Raw genomic sequence first — 18664 nt, 5'->3', positions numbered from 1 at the left:
GATGTCTCTTACCATGCATGTAATATACAGACCTCCTGGACCCACTGGAACATTTGAGGAGGACCTGGACAATATACTTGCTAGTAACCTCAAACCTACTTCCCAAGTATTGATCCTTGGTGACTTTAACCTAGGTTTTAACGAGCCGTCGGATAAACAGGCACTACAATTTGCCAACTCTGTTAATGCTTTAGGAATCACCCAAAAAGTAAACGGACCTACCCATATCAAGGGAAGAACGCTGAACTGGGTAGCTGATCATAATGGTACAGCTACCATTAACTCCATCTCCCCTCTATCTTGGACTGACCACACCCTTGCGTCCATGATCCTATCCACTACCAGACCTACAACCCTAGCTCCTCAAACAGCGCCACCCTGTCCAACCAGATCGAAAAAGAACATCACAGCTGATAGTGTGATTCCCCTATCTACCTTAAATGCTCTACCGGACAACCTAGACCCAAGTACCTTAGTGCAGGAATATAATAAGTTCATGCTCTCCACATTGGACAAAGTTGCCCCTCTCAAACTGAGACCAAGTAAAGCCAAAGCTCACCTCAACAAGTGGTTCACCCCTCAATTAAAGGATTTGAGACTATTAAAAAGGAAATGTGAAACTACCTGGCGACTTTGCCCCTCTAGTGAGAACAAAACAAAAGCTAACCTCCATGGCATTACAATACAAAAGGGAAATTTGTCTGGCAAAACGTAACTCCTACAACGAACGCATGGCCAACTCAAACTCTAGTATGAAAGAACTATTCACAATACTAAGAGAATTAGAGTCCCCTATCTCCATGCCTGATATATGTACCAAAAATAAGACCTGGTGCTCAGAGATCCAACAAGCCTTAACTAATAAAAAAAACGCCCTACAAATTAAAATAAAAAACAAGACAGATGCTCTGAACCTACCATTGCCAACGAACCTTCTCCCACCGAATAAAAAAATGATTGACCAAAACAATAGATTCCGTTTCACCAAAACATCTATCATAGAAGTTGAAAAAACGATCCTAACACTTAAACCGTCAAACTGTAAAGGTGATGTCTGCCCAGCAGACATCATAAAAGATGCTGCGAGAGACCTCTCTCCATTCATTTCCAAGTTGATCAACGCTTCATTTGCTTCAGGCAGAGTACCAACCAACCTCAAGCAATCCTGGGTTCTCCCACTTCTGAAGAAGCAATCTCTAGACCCACTCATCGCCACTAACTACCGCCCCATCACGACGGTACCATTTTTACTCAAAATCCTGGGCAAAGTTGCCTACTCGCAGATACAAAAATATCTCGAGACAAATAAACTCCTAGGGGGTCAGACAATCAGGATTCCGCCCGCTACATGGGACGGAAACTGCACTGATCGACTTAAAAACACAAATCGATAAGTTGACAGACAAAGGGAAGATGGCGCTACTGCTGTTACTTGATCTCTCAGCTGCATTTGATTTGGTGGACCACAAGGTCCTCTGTAGACACCTTGACTCAGCCGCCCACTTATCCACAGATGCTGTAAATGGATTGAATCATTCCGGAGCGACAGAACCATCAGACTTTTCTCTCCATCAGCGGCAGCTGATCCCACTCCAATCGTGTGCGGGGTTCCTCAGGGCTCATGCGTATCCCCTACTCTGTATAACATTCACCAAGCCACTGTTCGATGATCTGGACCTTCTGGGTATCATCTACACCAACTATGCAGATGATACATAGATTCTCCTCCCTCTTTCCGGGGACCATGGTAAGGACCTGGCGCTGGTGAATAGGATCTACCTCATCATTCAGGCATGGATGGTCACACACGGCTTATGCCTGAATGATGACAAGACAGAACTGATAATCCTGGGCTTCCCGTCCAACATTTCCAAACTAGGGCACGAATATGCTTCATTTATCATCGACGGCAACAAGATTTTAGTCTCCAAGGAGGTAAAAACTCTAGGCTTCTATCTAGATGCTACCATGTCCTTCAATAAACAATTGAACGCCCTAGCCTCTACTACAGCTTACACATGCAAGCTCATCAGAGCCGGCAAGCCGTTCCTCTCCAATGATAGATGCATTATACTGGCCGGGGCATTAATTCTATCCAGGTTAGACTACTGTAATGCTCTTTACAGTAGCGCCAATAAAGCCAGTATCCAAAAACTACAAATCTTACAAAATAACGCTCTTAGAGCCGCACTAGGCACTAATAAAAGAATGCACATGACTGAAATCTACCCATAACAGAATACAACTAAAAATCGCCTCCCTGACACACAAAGCATTACATAATGCTGCCCCCAGTTACCTAATCAATAAACTGTCCACAAAAACCTCTAGCAGGCCTACCAGAACCGTCAATACAAACTGCCTGGTGGTACCAAGATTCAAATCTTCCAAGATTGGTGGTAAAGGTTTCCCTGTGTTGGCCCCCAAACTGTGGAACTCCTTGCCACACGAACTGAGAGCGGATCAACCCCTCCCACTCATCAGAAAGAACCTCATTACCCACCTTAATCTGACCAAAGACTAACCTTATTCCAACTCCCTACACAACAGCACACCCTACCCCTCAAGTGTGTAAAGTAGTGTGTAGTATGATGTAAATAACTGTTTTATATCCATTATATATGTAAACTAGGGTACATTTCTGTACACCATGATGTAATTACTTTCTTGGAATGTGTTACCTGTGCATTTGAGCCCTACCTACTTTGTCCCTCACATGTTAATTTTATTGTTTACCATTATGTAACCTTGTAAGCCTTGCATATTCTCTTGCTGCGCCCGGTTACCTCTGGGTCTGGTGCACATTAGAAATTCAATAAACAAACAAACTATGCATTATAAATAAGAGCCACTACCAGAACTCTAAACAGACACCCGCTCCTGAATTCCTGCGCTGCGTTCCGGATCTCCATTCATCTTGCTGATTCCAGATTTTTCCTACAAGGCCAAAGCATTGCTGACCCTACTCCAGAGCCCACTGCAAAACCCCAAGGATAGCCGATTCCTACTCCATCAAGGCCGTAGATCCAGAAACACCCACTGAATCCCATTAAAAAGGGGAAGCTGTGGTACCTTAAGCATCCTGAAACCAGACCGTCTTCTTGCCACTACCTGCATGCCCGCTGACCTTAAGTATCCAGTGACCAGAATTGCCCAGCTGTCCTTGCCAGCCGGTGACCAGAACTGCCCAGCTGTTTGCTGCAAGGCACGACTGCCGTGTCGTGACCAGACCTTGTTGACTGTCCAAAAATCCCAAAAACTCAAAAGTGGAGAAAGTAGAATCCCCACCCCACAGAAACAGATTATCTGGCCTTGCCTTTGTCCTTAGCCCACTCTCCAAGCAGTCAGATGTATACCCTCGTTGGAATTATCTGTGTACCTGTCCTTGACTTTTTAAAGTGCTACCTCCATCTCTTTATTAATTTTGTCTTGTATAAATCCAAAGCCCTTAGTCATATTTTAAGTGATCAGACTAGTTTCCGCTTAGGGTTAGACGCCGGGGAGATAAGGTTGAAGTTGCGAATCAACCTTGGATCTTACTGTGTTCCTCTTTGGCGGTGTAGTCTGAATAGTCTAGTTTAAAGTAAATCTGTTCTTGTCTCAACTGATCTTTCCTATTTCACGGCTTCATTTTACTCAAATCAAGCCTTTTTCTATCTTGCATATCTCCTCCAGTTTTTTAGCTAGAGACCTCCTTTCACTTTTGTCTTGTTCCTGTGATATACATCTTTCCCCCAACCCATTGCAAATCAGAGTATTTCACCCATTTTTCATAGAAACCGTTAACAGCATTTTAAACGGGAATTAGATAATTTGCAAGTTTTCCAACGTGTCATTTGGCTGCAGCATGTTTTAACTTTCCACGCATTTTCGAATTGTATGCTTCCATTTGATCCATTGCCTTGTGATTGCTGGTGTTTGTGCATTGTTGCCTTAGTGAGAAATCATATTTACTTCAAAGTTTTAACCACTTCCAAGTGTCATTTCATGCTGTTGAAGGGTTTAAAATCCATTCTGTGAGGGAAGGTCGGATTTTTATTCTGTTTTCTGCCACTTATTTCCGACTACCTGCTGCTTCTTTCTATCCACTCAGAATCTAATTGTGGGGTGAGGGACCATTGCAGGGGGAAATCTTACCTTGGGCGCCATCTATCCTAAATCAAAAAGTGCTCCTATTCACTTGTTCTTTGTATATGTTCTAGGAGAAGGCTAATTAAGTGCAAGTGCTTCCATTTTCATTGATATAATTATCACCCCATTGGTGATTGCTGCCCCATATTAAAATTGTCTGATTTCCTTTGAATTTTAAAAATAAATAAACTATTGCATTTTCACCAACCGGCCTGGTTCATGGTCCATTGTGACCCAGGGTATTTGAAAAAAGGGGTGCGATACGAATTGTGTACCATCTCAAATAGAATTCTCATAAAATAAGGAGAAGGGCATCTCAGTTGTGCGCTACACACTAGGCTGAGACCAAGGTGTGCGTCGCCTGATTGAAATCCTTAACACCACCAACCACCGTTCCAATCCTCAATATCCCACAGAGGCCACCATGTTTGCAGGCCACCACGTTGATGCGGACAGAGTCAGCGCTATACAGCCCTAGACCTCCAAATTGCCCCCCAAGTCGGACACCTGGGGGAGAGAGGCTTCACCATACGGCGGGGGGGAGGGTTATAGAATACTGCCGCATTTCAGGGGTTTGTAGATGTTATGCAACAGAACCTACAGCAGGCACATATTCATTAGGTGCCGCCTGGCCACACCCACAGCTACCTTTTTTTTGGTTTTGTTTTTTACTTTGGAGCAATAGGATGGTGCACCACACACTGATCTGTTAATCCAACACAATACCCATAGCACACTGGTTAATTAAGGGGGGTTATTGGCCATACTACCCAACACTTCTGGCATTACTGCCCAACACATGCACCTCTATTTAAAAAAAGAAAAAAAAATGAAGGGTAAATGTACAGGAAGATTCCAGCCCCACTGAATTGAATAACCGTCACACTCCACCTAATGAAACTAGAGGAAACATGGAGATAAACATATGCTGACCCTACCCTTCGGGATGCACACACAGGCATAATTGTCCTGATGTAGAAGCACCAGCACTCACCCCTTTGCACATCTATTGGCTGATCTCTTCTTTTTGAGTTGTTCTCTTCTGTAGTTGCATCTTCCAGATCCGCCTCCACGTTCACGTCTTCTTTGCTAAGAAGTTCCATTTCATTCACAAAACCAAGGTCACATGTTGAGACACAATCTGAAGGAAAGCATTCAAGAAGAAATGTTAGGACAACCTTACATTCCTTCATGTTCTACAGCATGGGCCTTGCTAATGGAATCACATTCACAGGAGGAGCTTAATCGGTAAGGGGGTGGGAGGGTTGGAGACCATGAGCCCAATATAGTTCCAGGCATAAAATGAGCAGTGTCGTATAGCAATTTGCTATGCAATTCAACAGGTTTGCCAATTAAAATGTACGCTTGTGTAGCAAAGAAAGCTATTAAAGTTGCCCTGTTCAATGAAAGCACAGTTCACCATGCTTTCATCTCTTGGCCTCAGGCCTCTCTCCACCTTTTTTCTCTGTTCACTGCAGTGATCATCTCTTCCACTCCTAAGTGCCAAAGGCTTGTGTGGGAGCGCTACTCAAGAATTATTTTTCTTCAAATAACTGTAAACTCAAACTAATCGGGATGATACTTGTATTACACCAACTATATCCTGTCTGGCAAAGACCAGTAGGTTTTAACTTTATATTTTTTCAAAAGACAGTCATGCAATTCTGTTCCTTACATGATGCGTAATTGCAGTATTGCTACTGTAAAACACTGCAGTGTCTACAGGCTTTACAGTAAAGTTTAGTATATCTAAATCTGTCACCTAGATTTCATTTTCTTGGGAAAGATGCATCATTATAGACAACTAAACACTGTCATTTGAAAATGTACATGAATAAACACCCAAATACTTTTGATGGCAAACCTAGTTCTGTGACCTTTTGGTTGCATACATCTGCAACTAGTGCTTAACCCATGAGCTAAACCCATACTACTGTACATTCTCTCTCATCACCCTCTTGCTTTATACCAGATACCCCGAAAGTGAGATGGCCACAAACTACAATTTTCCACCTTATTTGTCCAGTTCTCTGCCTGCTATGCCATCCACTCTGCTTAGTCTCTTACTTTACTTCATCTTACATAATGAATACACAAAACAAGCTAGCTATGTGCACAAAGTAGTGATCACTAGTTCCATCAAGTCTGTACATCTACAAATCAGCTGCAATACCATCCACCGTATTTAGTCTCCATAGCTCACTTGGCTTTATGATAGACTTGTATAACAGCGCACAACATTAGAGGTGGCCAAACTGTTTTCAGAGCCTTTTTATCGTATCCATTCATTCCATCGCATGTTTGAGTGAATTTTACGAAGGAGAGGAGCATTTGCAGGGGTTTTTTGAAACTTTAAATATTTACTCTGTTTGCAGTAAATGTCAAATACAAGTTTCACAATGCATGCAGCAGCAGTGTACCAAACAGTGGGTTTTTGGTGGCTTGCACCATTTTACAGAAATTGCATTTACATTTTTTTGTCATCTGTTGCCACGGGTTTGAGTGCATTTCTCTTAGGTCGAGTAGGTAAACTAAGTTACTAGACCTGCAGGTCTAGTAGAATTTTAAAGAATTTGCAAGGCCTGACTCTTTTTCACTTAATGTCTTCGGCGGTACACAAAAATACTGCATTGTTGCTTGTTTTATGTATTGGGTACAAACAAACAACTTTTAAATATTAGTCTAACATTGCTAATCAAATGGGGTTTGCTAATCAAGAACATTTTAATGAGCAAACTCTGCTAATTCATTTTTAAAAATGAATATATGCCTTGCAGTTCCCACCAGACAACTACTTTTAGGCCCACTGATTGATTTCCATATTGAAATGTCACTACAGGTTTGTTTAAACGGCAAAGGACGCATGTCCGTTATTGTGCAGACCTTGAATGGCTTAAGGAAAGGCAGCGTCCTGGCACCACTTTGATTTAATCTGTAGCTATTGTATCTCTGTGAGACGTTGTGTTCAGTGAGGGCCTCGCACCAAAACTGGGTTCCGAATCCATTTAATGGTTGCTATACAGCGACAACCTGGTTCTATTTTATACTCCAATAGGTCTCCAACACAGTTTTGAAGCTTTGGAACTTACATGGGGACAAATGAAACAAACAAATGAAGTCTAGAATAGTAGACTTTTCAACAGCAAGTAAACAATGTAACTTTCCTTAGAACCGGAATATGGTCAAATTGGAGATTGTTAAACAATTTACATATTTAGGCGTTTCACTACTAGGCAAGCTTATCTTGGCACCCTTAATTCAAAAATTAAAATGGGGAAAAAAAATTAAAATAAACACTATCCTTCTCATCTCAGATGATATTTCGGCTGAAAGCCATAAAACTTTTAACAACAACAATATACATTTGAAAACTTTCCCATAACAATCAATAGCACAGGGAAATCGCCTAAAACAAAATGGACATAACATCCAATAATGTATCATGACAGTACAAATATTCTCAGACTAGGTTATACATCGACAGACAGGTCTTTCTCCAAAAGGGACAGTGTTTGCTCCAGACAGAACAGAGCCCTGCAACTTTAGTCCCCAGGGATATGGGCTCAGGTTAAATGCGGCGTTTGCCAGGCGGTTGAATGTCCTGTTAGTTCTCAATACATCCCTGACCAGTCTGAGATATAGAAATTTTAGTTCAACAATGTCACAGTCACAAGCTGTCTACTTTGCGTTGCAAATACTAGAGCAGTCAACAATTTGATCCATAGTGACAATGGAATCCTCTCATGTGTTTCAGCCAATGTAAGCACTTGTTATGAAGTGCTCCCTTCGGTTCATGCTGTTTTGAGGTCAATTTGGTAACTCCATGCATGAAAATTGACTGAGGTGTGGTGGGCCTGTTGGGATTATCTGGGAGAATTGGCAGGTCCTGTAGCAGAACACTGGTTTACATTTGTTCTGGGAGATCTATCTGCCAGTGTGCTACAAGCCTGCCTTAAGAGAAAAGGGATAGCAGGATGCAATGACCGTTTGGAGTCATGGCCAGATGGTTCTGGATTACAAAATGACCCTTTGCCCCTGTGGGCGTTGGCAGACGTAGACCGTGTTGCATTTCCGTTGCAGATCCCACTAAAACCCTGGCATTCCTGGGGGGGGGGCGAGGGAGAAACAGGGCTCTTGGATGAGGGATCGGTCTATCCTTGAGTTATTAGTTTTGTTCAAGACCCCTTTCTCTCCCACATGATTAGTTGGATGTTTCCCAGCTTCTTCTCTCCTTCGAAGGACTTCCATTAGGGACATTAACAAGTTTATTAGTAAAAGTTTGGATATGACTGTGCTACAGTTACATTGGCCCTACTTCGGCCCACAGCCCTCCTCTTTCTGATCAAGGGTGGCAGGAACTAGTCCCCCAGCGTCAGTCGCTAAGTCGAGTATGCTTGCCAACAGGGCTCTGACAGTTGCCCCTAAGGCACTTGTCAGTCTCCAGTCAGGCTCACTGCCCTTGCTTGATGTTATGTGGGCAGTGGGCCGATTGGTGGTTTTATCAGTGTTCATATTGGGCAGCATCATGCCCCCACCACCATTAAGTGATTGAATTTGTATTCGGGCTGGAGTGCTATGGCTACTCTGGTGGCTTAGCCGGGGGCGATGGGGGGAACCAACAAGTATTCCGCTCTTCATTGGAAGAGGGGGCTTGACAAAAAGAGTTGAAGCTGGGGTGGCTAGGCTGGGGGCATTCAGAAACCCCACCCCCACCAAGGTGTAGTTGAGGGGCCTGTTGCCCTTCAGAGGCATGCCATCTATCCACACTCCCCAACCTCCGACACTCAGGGCCCAAGATGGCTACAGTTGTTGCGGGTAGGGTGACCAGTGGTTCTGCAGCCGTATTGGTGCCAGTGGTGGCAGCAGTAGCCCCTTCTCCAGACGGAACATCAGTGGGGGCATTAGGTGCGCCCAAACAGGTGGGCCACTCCAAAAGTACTGGCTTGATCAACAATGGTGTGGTGCCCTTAGTAATTCAGGCTCCCCGAGGCACTGTCCACCAAGTTTAAATATGGGGTTTGCCTCGTCCTCTTAAGGGTCCGTATTTTCCGTTTGGCCCCCAGTCCAAGTCAGAATTTCAGACAATGTCTGGGGCCATGGCTGGGGCATGTGCAAGCGCTCACAAGGTACCCGGGCGGATTCCTTGATAGTTGAAGCTGGCATGATTGTTGAGCGGCTGAGTTCAGGCTAGTGCACTCCCAGCCACGGTACCGCAGTGTAAATACACAATTTGGATGTGCAGCAAGTTTTCAACCTGACTTCACCGTTTTAGGAACTGTCTTACTGATCCTTGCAGATGCCACGCTGAAAAGCTGGGCAAGAGTCAACAGAACAATTGGACCCATGGAACCAGGAATAGCCTCTCAACACTTATTTACTTCATAAATACCAATAAATTTTCAATTTATAAAAACTTTATTTGCATATCATATTCATATAAAATACTAGAACATTTCCACAGACAAATATCTACAAGTTCCACTCATACTCAAACACTCCTACCATTTATCAAATTTTTGCTTTTTCGTATCAAATTTTTTGACATGTAAATATAAATGGCCTCATATATGGACGGCCTCTGACCCCAACTCCAGATTACACAAAAGTCCTCCATTCGGTTACCTGATGGTTCCGTCTGTGTGTTTCTAATTACACCGACATTAGTCTACACGTGTTTCAGTTGTCTTTTTCGTGACATCAATATTCATCGGCCCTTTGTTCATACAACCTTCTTCAGGACAAAATTAGGGAAGTTTCCTTATTCCCATACGCATAGAGTAGGGCGAGTATCACCACCTAAATTACAATATATATAATATCAAAAGCACGCTAAAAATCAATTAAACTCAGTTGCATACATTTTCTGTTAGACATAGGCTATTCCCGCCGATTTGAACCACAATTAATGTGAAGGTATGATTCTTAATAGTAATCATCATGACAATGTTTAGGGGTGACACGCTTGTTTAGCCCCCCATTTCCATTGTTAATTGGATAAATCCTGTCTACATCTCGGTATAGTAAGAACCCTTATCTGGCCCCGACTAAGATGCAAACAAACATGTTGGAACACTGCTTCTGGAGCATTGTACTTACTCCATTGGATTGTGTATTCCCTTTCTGTATCATTACAGGATAGTCAAAATCTTTCTTCAAGAGGGATTCTTCGCAGCTCAGTCAGGAGGGACCTATTAATTATCATTGGTCCCTGGAAAGAAGGAAAAGAGCACTTAAAACGAGAGTTTGTCACAGTCTCTTTTATACATATATGTAAGCCAAAACGATACTTACAACGGCTATGATCTCGTAGTAGACCAATTCTAAACGCGTCTTAGTTCACCGATGTGCACGACGTACACCAATTCTTAACGAATAGCCGATCTCTTCTTGTAGTTATATCATTAGACACGGTCTGTGGGCCAAAAATGGGTGAAAATGACTTCGAGCAGGTCGTAATTGGAGCTGTACCCTACATCTCATGGTGGCCTTTCTAGTATACGCCCCTACATGTACCCGAGCATTACACATGATCTAGCAAATCTAGTAGAAGCTAATACGAAGAGAGGTATATCTTGGGTGAACACAGCCATCTGAAACAACAAGGTGATCTGTGCCAAGGCCTGCAGGCTTGGTACAGATACATCGATGACGTGTTTATGATATGGAGGGGCACAGAGGAAACGTTGAACCAATTCCATCAGTGGCTAAACACGTGTGACAACCATATCAAATTCACGATGGAATGGCATAAAAATCAAGTAAGTTTTCTAGATCTACTCATTAAGAAGTCACATCAGCAGTTGGTCACTACCCTCTTTCGGAAAACAACTGATAAAAATACACTTCTCCAGCTTTCAACCGGTGGGACTACGCTAGAATTTACCTTATGGTCAGTTTTTAAGGATACAGAGAAATTGTACCGATAAGGATGAATACAAAAAACATGCAGAGGATCTAAAAAGAAGGCTATTGGAAAGAGGCTATCCACGCAAGTTGGTAAAGAATCTGAAAAGGGCTCTGAATAGAAACAGAAAACTGCTTGGTACCTAAAGACAAAAAGAAACAAGACAGATTGGTGTGTGTGTGTGTGACGACTTTTAATCCGGTAAGCAATGAAATCAAAAAGATTGTAAACCGAAAATTGGGATCTTATTAAACAAGCAGGAAGTCTTGCGAAGAAACCCATGTTTGCGTTTAAAAAGAACCTAAATCTGAGACAACGTCTAGTGCACACTTACAGAGATTCGAATTCGGAACAAACTATATTGAACCAATGGGGTCTACCCCCTATTACAGGCCATCATAAATGTGGCAACTGCGTGTCCTGTCCACTGACCGAGACCAGGCAAGAGTTCAATCACAGGGCGATAAAATGGAAAATGAAAACACACACAAACTGTCGCACCAAGAACGCTATTTATATTATCAGATGCCCCTGCAGTTTTTTGTATGTGGGAAAAACAACCAGAGAGGTGAGACAGCGAATAGGGGAGCACCGCAGCTGTATTCGGAACAAAGTGGCAGAAAAACCCTTGGTGGACCACTTTAATCTGAAACATAGACACCGACCGGAGATGGCTCGTGTTACAGACTATCAGACCACCAAAAAGAGGCGGGGACATGTCAACTATGCTCCACAAATTGGAACAACGATGGATATATCGTTTAGATACGGTGAAAAATGGCCTGAATGTTTTGGTGGAATGGGGAGCCTTGATAACACGTTAAATAGATGTGGAATGGGTTGGTATCTCTTATATGTACAAATATGATCTAGATCCAGAACATCGAGATATGTCAATGTAAAACTTATGCAAGAAGCAGGAAGAAAGGTTAAATCCCCATGATCACGTATGAATTAGTAAAGGCAGTCCGTTCTTTATCGCGACTAAAATTAAGGTGTAGCCCATCCATTACGGTGGCTACTGGAACACTATCAGCAGTCCTCTTTCTATCGCGACCAACACGGAAGTACAAATAAATCCTCGCTGCGCGCATGTAAACAATGCCGGAGGAAGTCGATAAGCGAGACGGCATGTAGTTGGGACCTGCAAAGAGGAAGCAAGGTAAGCAAGTGAGTGGGGACGGCCGCCTGCAAACAACAGAGAGAATCGAATGGTGGGCGAGTACGTAGTAGAATCTAGATTCTACTAGATTTACTAGATCATGTGTAATGCTCGGGTACATGTAGGGGCGTATACTAGAAAGGCCACCATGAGATGTAGGGAACAGCTCCAATTACGACCTGTTCGATGTAAAAGAACACAAACGCTCCAAGTCATTTTCACCTATTTTTGGCCCACAGACCGTGTCTAATGATATAACAACTACAAGAAGAGATCGACTATTCGTTAAGAATTGGTGTACGTCGTGCACATCAGCGAACTAGGTCGCGTTTAGAATTGGTCTACTACGAGATCATAGCCGTTGTAAGTATCGTTTTGGCTTACATATATGTATAAAAGAGACTCTGACAAACTCTCGTTTTAAGTGCTCTTTTCCTTCTTTCCAGGGACCAATGATAATTAATAGGTCCCTCCTGACTGAGCTGCGAAGAATCCCTCTTGAAGAAAGATTTTGAATATCCTGTAATGATACAGAAAGGGAATACACAATCCAGTGGAGTAAGTGCAATGCTCCAGAAGCAGTGTTCCAACATGTTTGTTTGCATCTTAGTCGGGGCCAGATAAGGGTGGTTACTATACTATGGAAATGGGGGGCTAAACAGGCGTGTCACCCCTAAACATTGTCATGATGATTACTATTAACTCATACCTTCACATTAATTGTGGTTCAAATCAGCGGGAATAGCCTATGTCTAACAGAAAATGTATGCAACTGAGTTTAATTGATTTTTAGCGTGCTTTTGATATTATATATATTGTATTTTAGGTGGTGATACTCACCCTACTCGATGCGTATGGGAATAAGGAAACGCCCCTAATTTTGTCCTGAAGAAGGTTGTATGAACAAAGGGCCGATGAATATTGATGTCACGAAAAAGACAACCGAAACACGTGTAGACTAATGTCGGTGTAATTAGGAACACACAGACGGAACCATCAGATAACCGAATGGAGGACTTTTGTGTAATCTGGAGTGAGGGTCGGAGGCCGTCCATATACGAGGCCACTTATATTTACATATCAAAAAATTTGATACGAAAAAGCAAAAATTGAATGAATGGTAGGAGTGATTGAGTAGGAGTGGAACTTGTAGATATTTGTCTGTGGAAATGTTCTAGTATTTTATATGAATATGATATGCAAATAAAAGTTTTTATAAATTGAAAATTGAACAATTATTGGTATTTATGAAGTAAATAAATGTGTTGAGAGGCTATTCCTGGTTCCATGGGTCCAATTGTTCTGTTGACTATTATATAACGCCTGAAGGACCTGGGACTAATCAGGCACCCCTTCGTTTTATAACAAACTGGGCAAGAAGCAGAACACCAGGAAGTGGCCCGGTCCCTCGACTCCAACAGGCCAGAAAGAAATAGAAAGCAGAGAGTGCTCGGGCCGGGACCCGAGCCCCTGCAGGCTCGCAAACACCCCCTACGGGACGCCACCGCTGCACGCCCTTGACGCCCTGCAGGCTTCACCCTCACGGGGAGGCCAGCAGGATTATGTAATATTCAGCGGGCAGGACCAGTGACGGTAACAGCAAAAAGACTCTGGGCAGGCAGTCAGGCACCTCTGTGGGATGCCAACACCCTGCACCCTTGACTCGCCGCGGGCTTCACCCTCGCGGGGAAGCCAGCAGGATTATGTAGTATTCAGAGGACAAGGCGAGCAGGACCGGTGGCGGCAACAGCAAAATGACTGCGTGCAGGCAGTCAGGCACACCTGCAGGTCGCCAACACCCCGTGTCCTCGACTCCCTGAGATGATATGTATAAACTAAACAAAAATAGGGCAGATTTCCGCAGCTACTAGTCATTCATTTAAGACAAAGGCTGTTCCAACTTGGTTTACGGTTCTGAAAATGCATGATATAGATATAAAAGTACTGAGTAAGTTGGAAGCATTGATATGGAGGCGAGTACTAGCTCTTCCCTCCTTTGTGCCCATTTCTGTCATGAGAAATGAATTGGGATTGTGTTCACTTAGAGCAATTGAAAATTGGGAGGCGTTGTCTCTAGATTTTAAGGTCCTTGCTCCCCCAGAGAAATCATTGTTAGTATATCTAAACTATGCTATTAATAACTCCCCGTCCGATACTATGTTAACATTTCCTGGCATTCATCAACCCATGCTATCAGCTTCTGAAATCCCGCTGGATCTTTGTCTGATTAACTATATATCAGCTAAAAAGACATTCTGGGATGCTGACTGGCTATCTACCAGAAATGTGCTTCCAACGCAGATTGTTTCAACACATGAATGAAAAAAAGTGGCTAGGTATACGAGGTAGCTATTTGTGTAATTTCCAAATGCTGTTTGGAGAAGGCACTTCATGAGGTTTTGTTTTAATTTGTTTCAAACATTTGAAGTCTTGGGTGCGAGAATGAAAATGTCCAAGTCAGAGAGGATGTAGATTGTCTAATTTGAATGTACTTGAATATTTGCAGTACTTTGTTTTACAATGCCCATGTTTGGTGCGCCAAAGAGAAATATTTTAGCATTGTTGTTCATAATTCAGCGTTATAGATTAATTCTGGCCACACATTTTATCTGGCTCTCTGACAGCTTTTACTATGGAAGCTATTAATTTAGTATGGTTTTCATTTCCAGATAATGAATTGTGTACTGTTTGACGTCCATTTTGAAATGAAGTTATTTAAATTGTGTAAGGTTTCAAATTTAAACTAATGAACAAATAAGTAAATACAAGTAATGGGTTGGGTCCTGAACTCTAACAGGTCTGGAAACCAGAAACAGTTGGGCCAGAGGGGATAAAACAGAATCATGGCACCCCTACAAGTCCAGAACCATTGATACCGGAAAACTGTTCCATGACAGCCAGAAAGTGCCACCTATGGAGTTTTTCACCAGGCCCATCCAAAACACAAAAGGTCTGGCACTTTGCATTCTCATAAGGGAAGAACATACCCACTTCAAGGAACACCCCTCTAAACCCCACCATACAGTCAAACTCAACAAAATAGTCATGGAGAGACCCGCTCATGCAACAGGAACCTCAATCTACTGGGCACATCCTGTTGCGTATTAAGGACTCAAACCAAAGTTACCTCTACACACATTTAGTGCTCAAGTACCAAAGTACAAGTGTCCACTGCTAATATGCTTAGCTGAGCAAATCTGGGCCATCCCACGAGTCTACATAAAACAATGCAGTAGAAACACTGAAGTGGTGTTGTTGGTTTGAACCAGAATCATCCTTCTGTGTCAGAAAGATGGCCAGAGCCCCAGGACGTTGATTGATGTGGAGCACTCTAGGCTCTCTTGACCATAGGTTGTGTACCTGGAATTGTCCAGAGTAGCTCCACAACAGAATTCAGAGGAATCATTCAAAAGAGCATATACTGCTATGATGATTGGAACACAGGCATAGAAGTTGTTCTAGTCCACCCACAACAGCAGTTCCAGATATCTAACATGATAGGCCAGTAATGGGGATCACAGAAGACACAGCCAGATGCAACAGATGGTGGCACACTTGGGGTCTAGCATTCAGGATCACCCATACATGATGCCATCCAGTGCAAGGCATTCTGAATCTCCCAAGCAGTCACCAATTGCAACACACCAAGCGCTGTGACTCCAGTCTATGGGCCTCATTTCACGGAAGGCGGTGAATCATCAGCGCTATTAGCGCCATGGTTCATGCCGGTAAAATACCGGCACCGCCTTGGTGGAAAGGGGAATTACCGCCCCATTCCAAGGTTGGCGGGGCGGTAATTCCCCCTTCCACCATTGCCCTTCCCCATTCCCATTTTTGCCCCATAGGGCTCAATGGGAATGGGGAAGGCGCTAATTACGGTACTGCAAATTGCGGTACTGTAATTCGCTCCACTGGTCCTTTTGCGGGTTGGTTTTTAACGCCTGCAAAAAGCAGGCGTTAAATTCCCCAACCCGCAAAGGGACCTCGTAGTAAGGCGGTAAGGATTTACCGGTAAAATACCGGTACCGGTAAACCCTTACCGCCTACCGTGTAATGAGGCCCTGTGTATCCCTGCAGAAACACAGAGACATAGCCAAAAGTGCACAGATGAAAGGAAATCACCTGAGAGCCAGGATGAATTGGGGGTGGAGGGAGACATTGATCAACATGTAAACGACTAGTGTTAGTTAAGATTTCATAAATGTCCATCTTCCTGGCCTGCGTCAACCCCATGACCTTTTGCTTAGACTTGGTGATTATTTTTGCTTGTCCCCTAGGTGAGTGGGAATCTTTTTCCCTCTCACCTAATCTTTTACTCTTTTTATGGGTGACCGTTTTATGTCTCTCAATAATGTGTGATTGGAGTTCTAGTTTCCTATAACTTTTGGGCTTAGGCTGGGTTGCCCCGTTCGTCTTCCCTTTGTAATGTATCTTATTACCTCTTGGGTGAACTACTGTAAGAAGTAAAGTGGGATTCCCTTTACATTTTAAATAGTGAGCCAGCACACCCCATCTTATATTGAGTGCTGGGGATATACACTGTATCCCCTTTCTTACTTACCTAGTAAAAATGTTGTTACAATTGCAAGATAACTTGAATGGCTGGTGGCAGTCCTTTTACCATAATACCTTTTCAGTCATATTACTCGCAGGCTGTCAAATCAGCCACGGTAATGCATAGGATCACCATTCTGCTAAAATGGTGGGCTCCTTTTTCACCATTTTTAAATATGCTTGTTCTTTCTTAGGTAGGAACGATCATTACTGCTCCCCAAATCCCCCCCGCCCCCCCAAGAGTTTATTTGCATTTCTGGTTCTGTATCCGCTGCGTGCGGCTGGGTATCGCTTCCTTCCGAAGCTGCAGGATCCACTACTGTGCCAAACAGTCCTGTTATTAACATTCTCCAAGCCATCAGGTTACCCACATCATCTTCCCCGCACTTGCTACATGCCTCCTGCCAAACCACCGTTTCAGCCTCCGCCCATTTTTGCAAGTCCCGCCACCATACCTCTACCCGTGGCTTGTGGCATTGCTTCCAGCCCATAGCTATCCTTTTAGCAAGCACATATGTGTCATGATCTCTGTTTCCAAAAGGTCAGGGTTTTCCCAACTCCCTTGGAAGCAGATCCATAACCCAGGTTCCGAGTGCCAACCAGTCCCAATTGGGACCTTTTGGACCCAGTGGCACCAGGCTCATAAATATGCCCAGTCCCAGCGCTGGAAGCGCCGGGCTCATAATGCTTGGGTGGACTTACCTGCAGCAGACCATGCTGCTTACTTGCCTGCCAGTTGAGCCTCTGATCCCCTTCTGTTTGGAACTACTTTTCCTGTTGGGTGGGGCTGGAGCCACTCCCTAGATTCAGAACACTGGAACTCTTCTGGAAAGCAGGAACTCTTTTGTTACCTAGGCGTGGCTGTGGAAGGAGACACCGAAGCACTACAGGAGGCTATTTAAACCACACCCGGTGGATGAATCTTGCTTTGCGTTATTCTGCAACCTCTGCAGCAGAACGCTCATCGTGTCTTCTGCATCCGGTCCTGGGCCTAAGGAAAAAGGCTTACCATCCTGAATCCAGTCTTCAGCAACACCTATAAAGACAAGAAAGAACAGGTTAGCATTCCGGCATCTGAAAGGCAAAGGCTTACCTACTCTTCGTGCGCTCCGGAGGTCTTCACACTGCATTCCGGCATCTGAAAGACAAAAGCTTACCAAATCTTTGCACGCTCCGGAGGCCTTCGGCGCTGCATCCCGCATCTGAAAGACAAAACAAGGTGCGTTTAAAGACATTGGGGAACTTTAATACTCACGTGCCATTACTCCTTTCCACATCTAATCCAGTGGGTATTCCGGCACCCTGCAGCCGCTCCGAACTCATACCTGCAAAATAAAGAGACAGTTAGAGCGCATCGTGAAGCAGGCAACAAGCGCTTACTTACGTGCTTCCAGGCGCTTCTATTCATCACACGGGCTCCATCTTCAACTCACTTCAGCCCATCATCCGCCATCGCCGGAACCCTGCAAAACAAGAGACATCATTACTAAAGACTTTAAAGACATTTGAATGACTCGAAACTTACCGTTCGTGCAGTAAACGACGGACAGCAGTCCTCTGAAGTCAAGAGGCCTGCGCTACCTATCCAGTGAAGAAACTGGTTACAGCACCCTGCCCCGAGGCAGATGGAGAGCTCGGCATTCACTTACCCAAGACATCTTACTCTACACGCCAGGCATACAGTGCACAGAGGTCCAGCCCAAGAGCCAACCGGGTGCTACACATCACCTTTGGAGATACGGTAGTCGCCCAGTCAAGACCGGCGCCTCTGCGAGAATCAGGTGAGCATTACAATATGCCAGGTCCCTTTGTTTCCCAAGGTGTTTAGTGTTCCGTGGTCTGGGAAACCCTCCCAACAGGCCCAGGCTGTATCTATGTTGAGCGAGACCCCTTTATCCGCTAGTTTCCGTGCC

The 18664-nt window shown here is 43.9% G+C and overlaps 1 protein-coding gene across 4 annotated transcripts in view; it reads right to left on the bottom strand.

Moving 5' to 3' along the window:
- The window catches only part of TRMT1L (tRNA methyltransferase 1 like), a 1318548-nt gene that overhangs the window by 1270296 nt on the left and 29588 nt on the right, over nt 1-18664 (bottom strand). For 3 of the 4 annotated variants that reach the window (XM_069641040.1, XM_069641039.1, XM_069641041.1), the window contains exon 2: nt 5126-5272. In XM_069641040.1, coding sequence (XP_069497141.1) covers nt 5126-5272 — 147 coding nt within the window. Of the gene's footprint in view, nt 1-5125; nt 5273-9753; nt 9928-10227; nt 10340-10422; nt 10544-18664 lie in introns of all 4 variants that reach the window. The other variant, XM_069641042.1, reaches the window with a different exon arrangement.

The sequence above is a fragment of the Ambystoma mexicanum genome, chromosome 1q, assembly GCF_040938575.1.
Source record: "Ambystoma mexicanum isolate Mex_15411 chromosome 1q, UKY_AmexF1_1, whole genome shotgun sequence".
Taxonomy (NCBI): Eukaryota; Metazoa; Chordata; class Amphibia; order Caudata; family Ambystomatidae; genus Ambystoma; species Ambystoma mexicanum.
The sequence above is the reverse complement of the archived record's forward strand: the minus strand, read 5'-3'. Positions and strand labels throughout refer to the sequence as shown.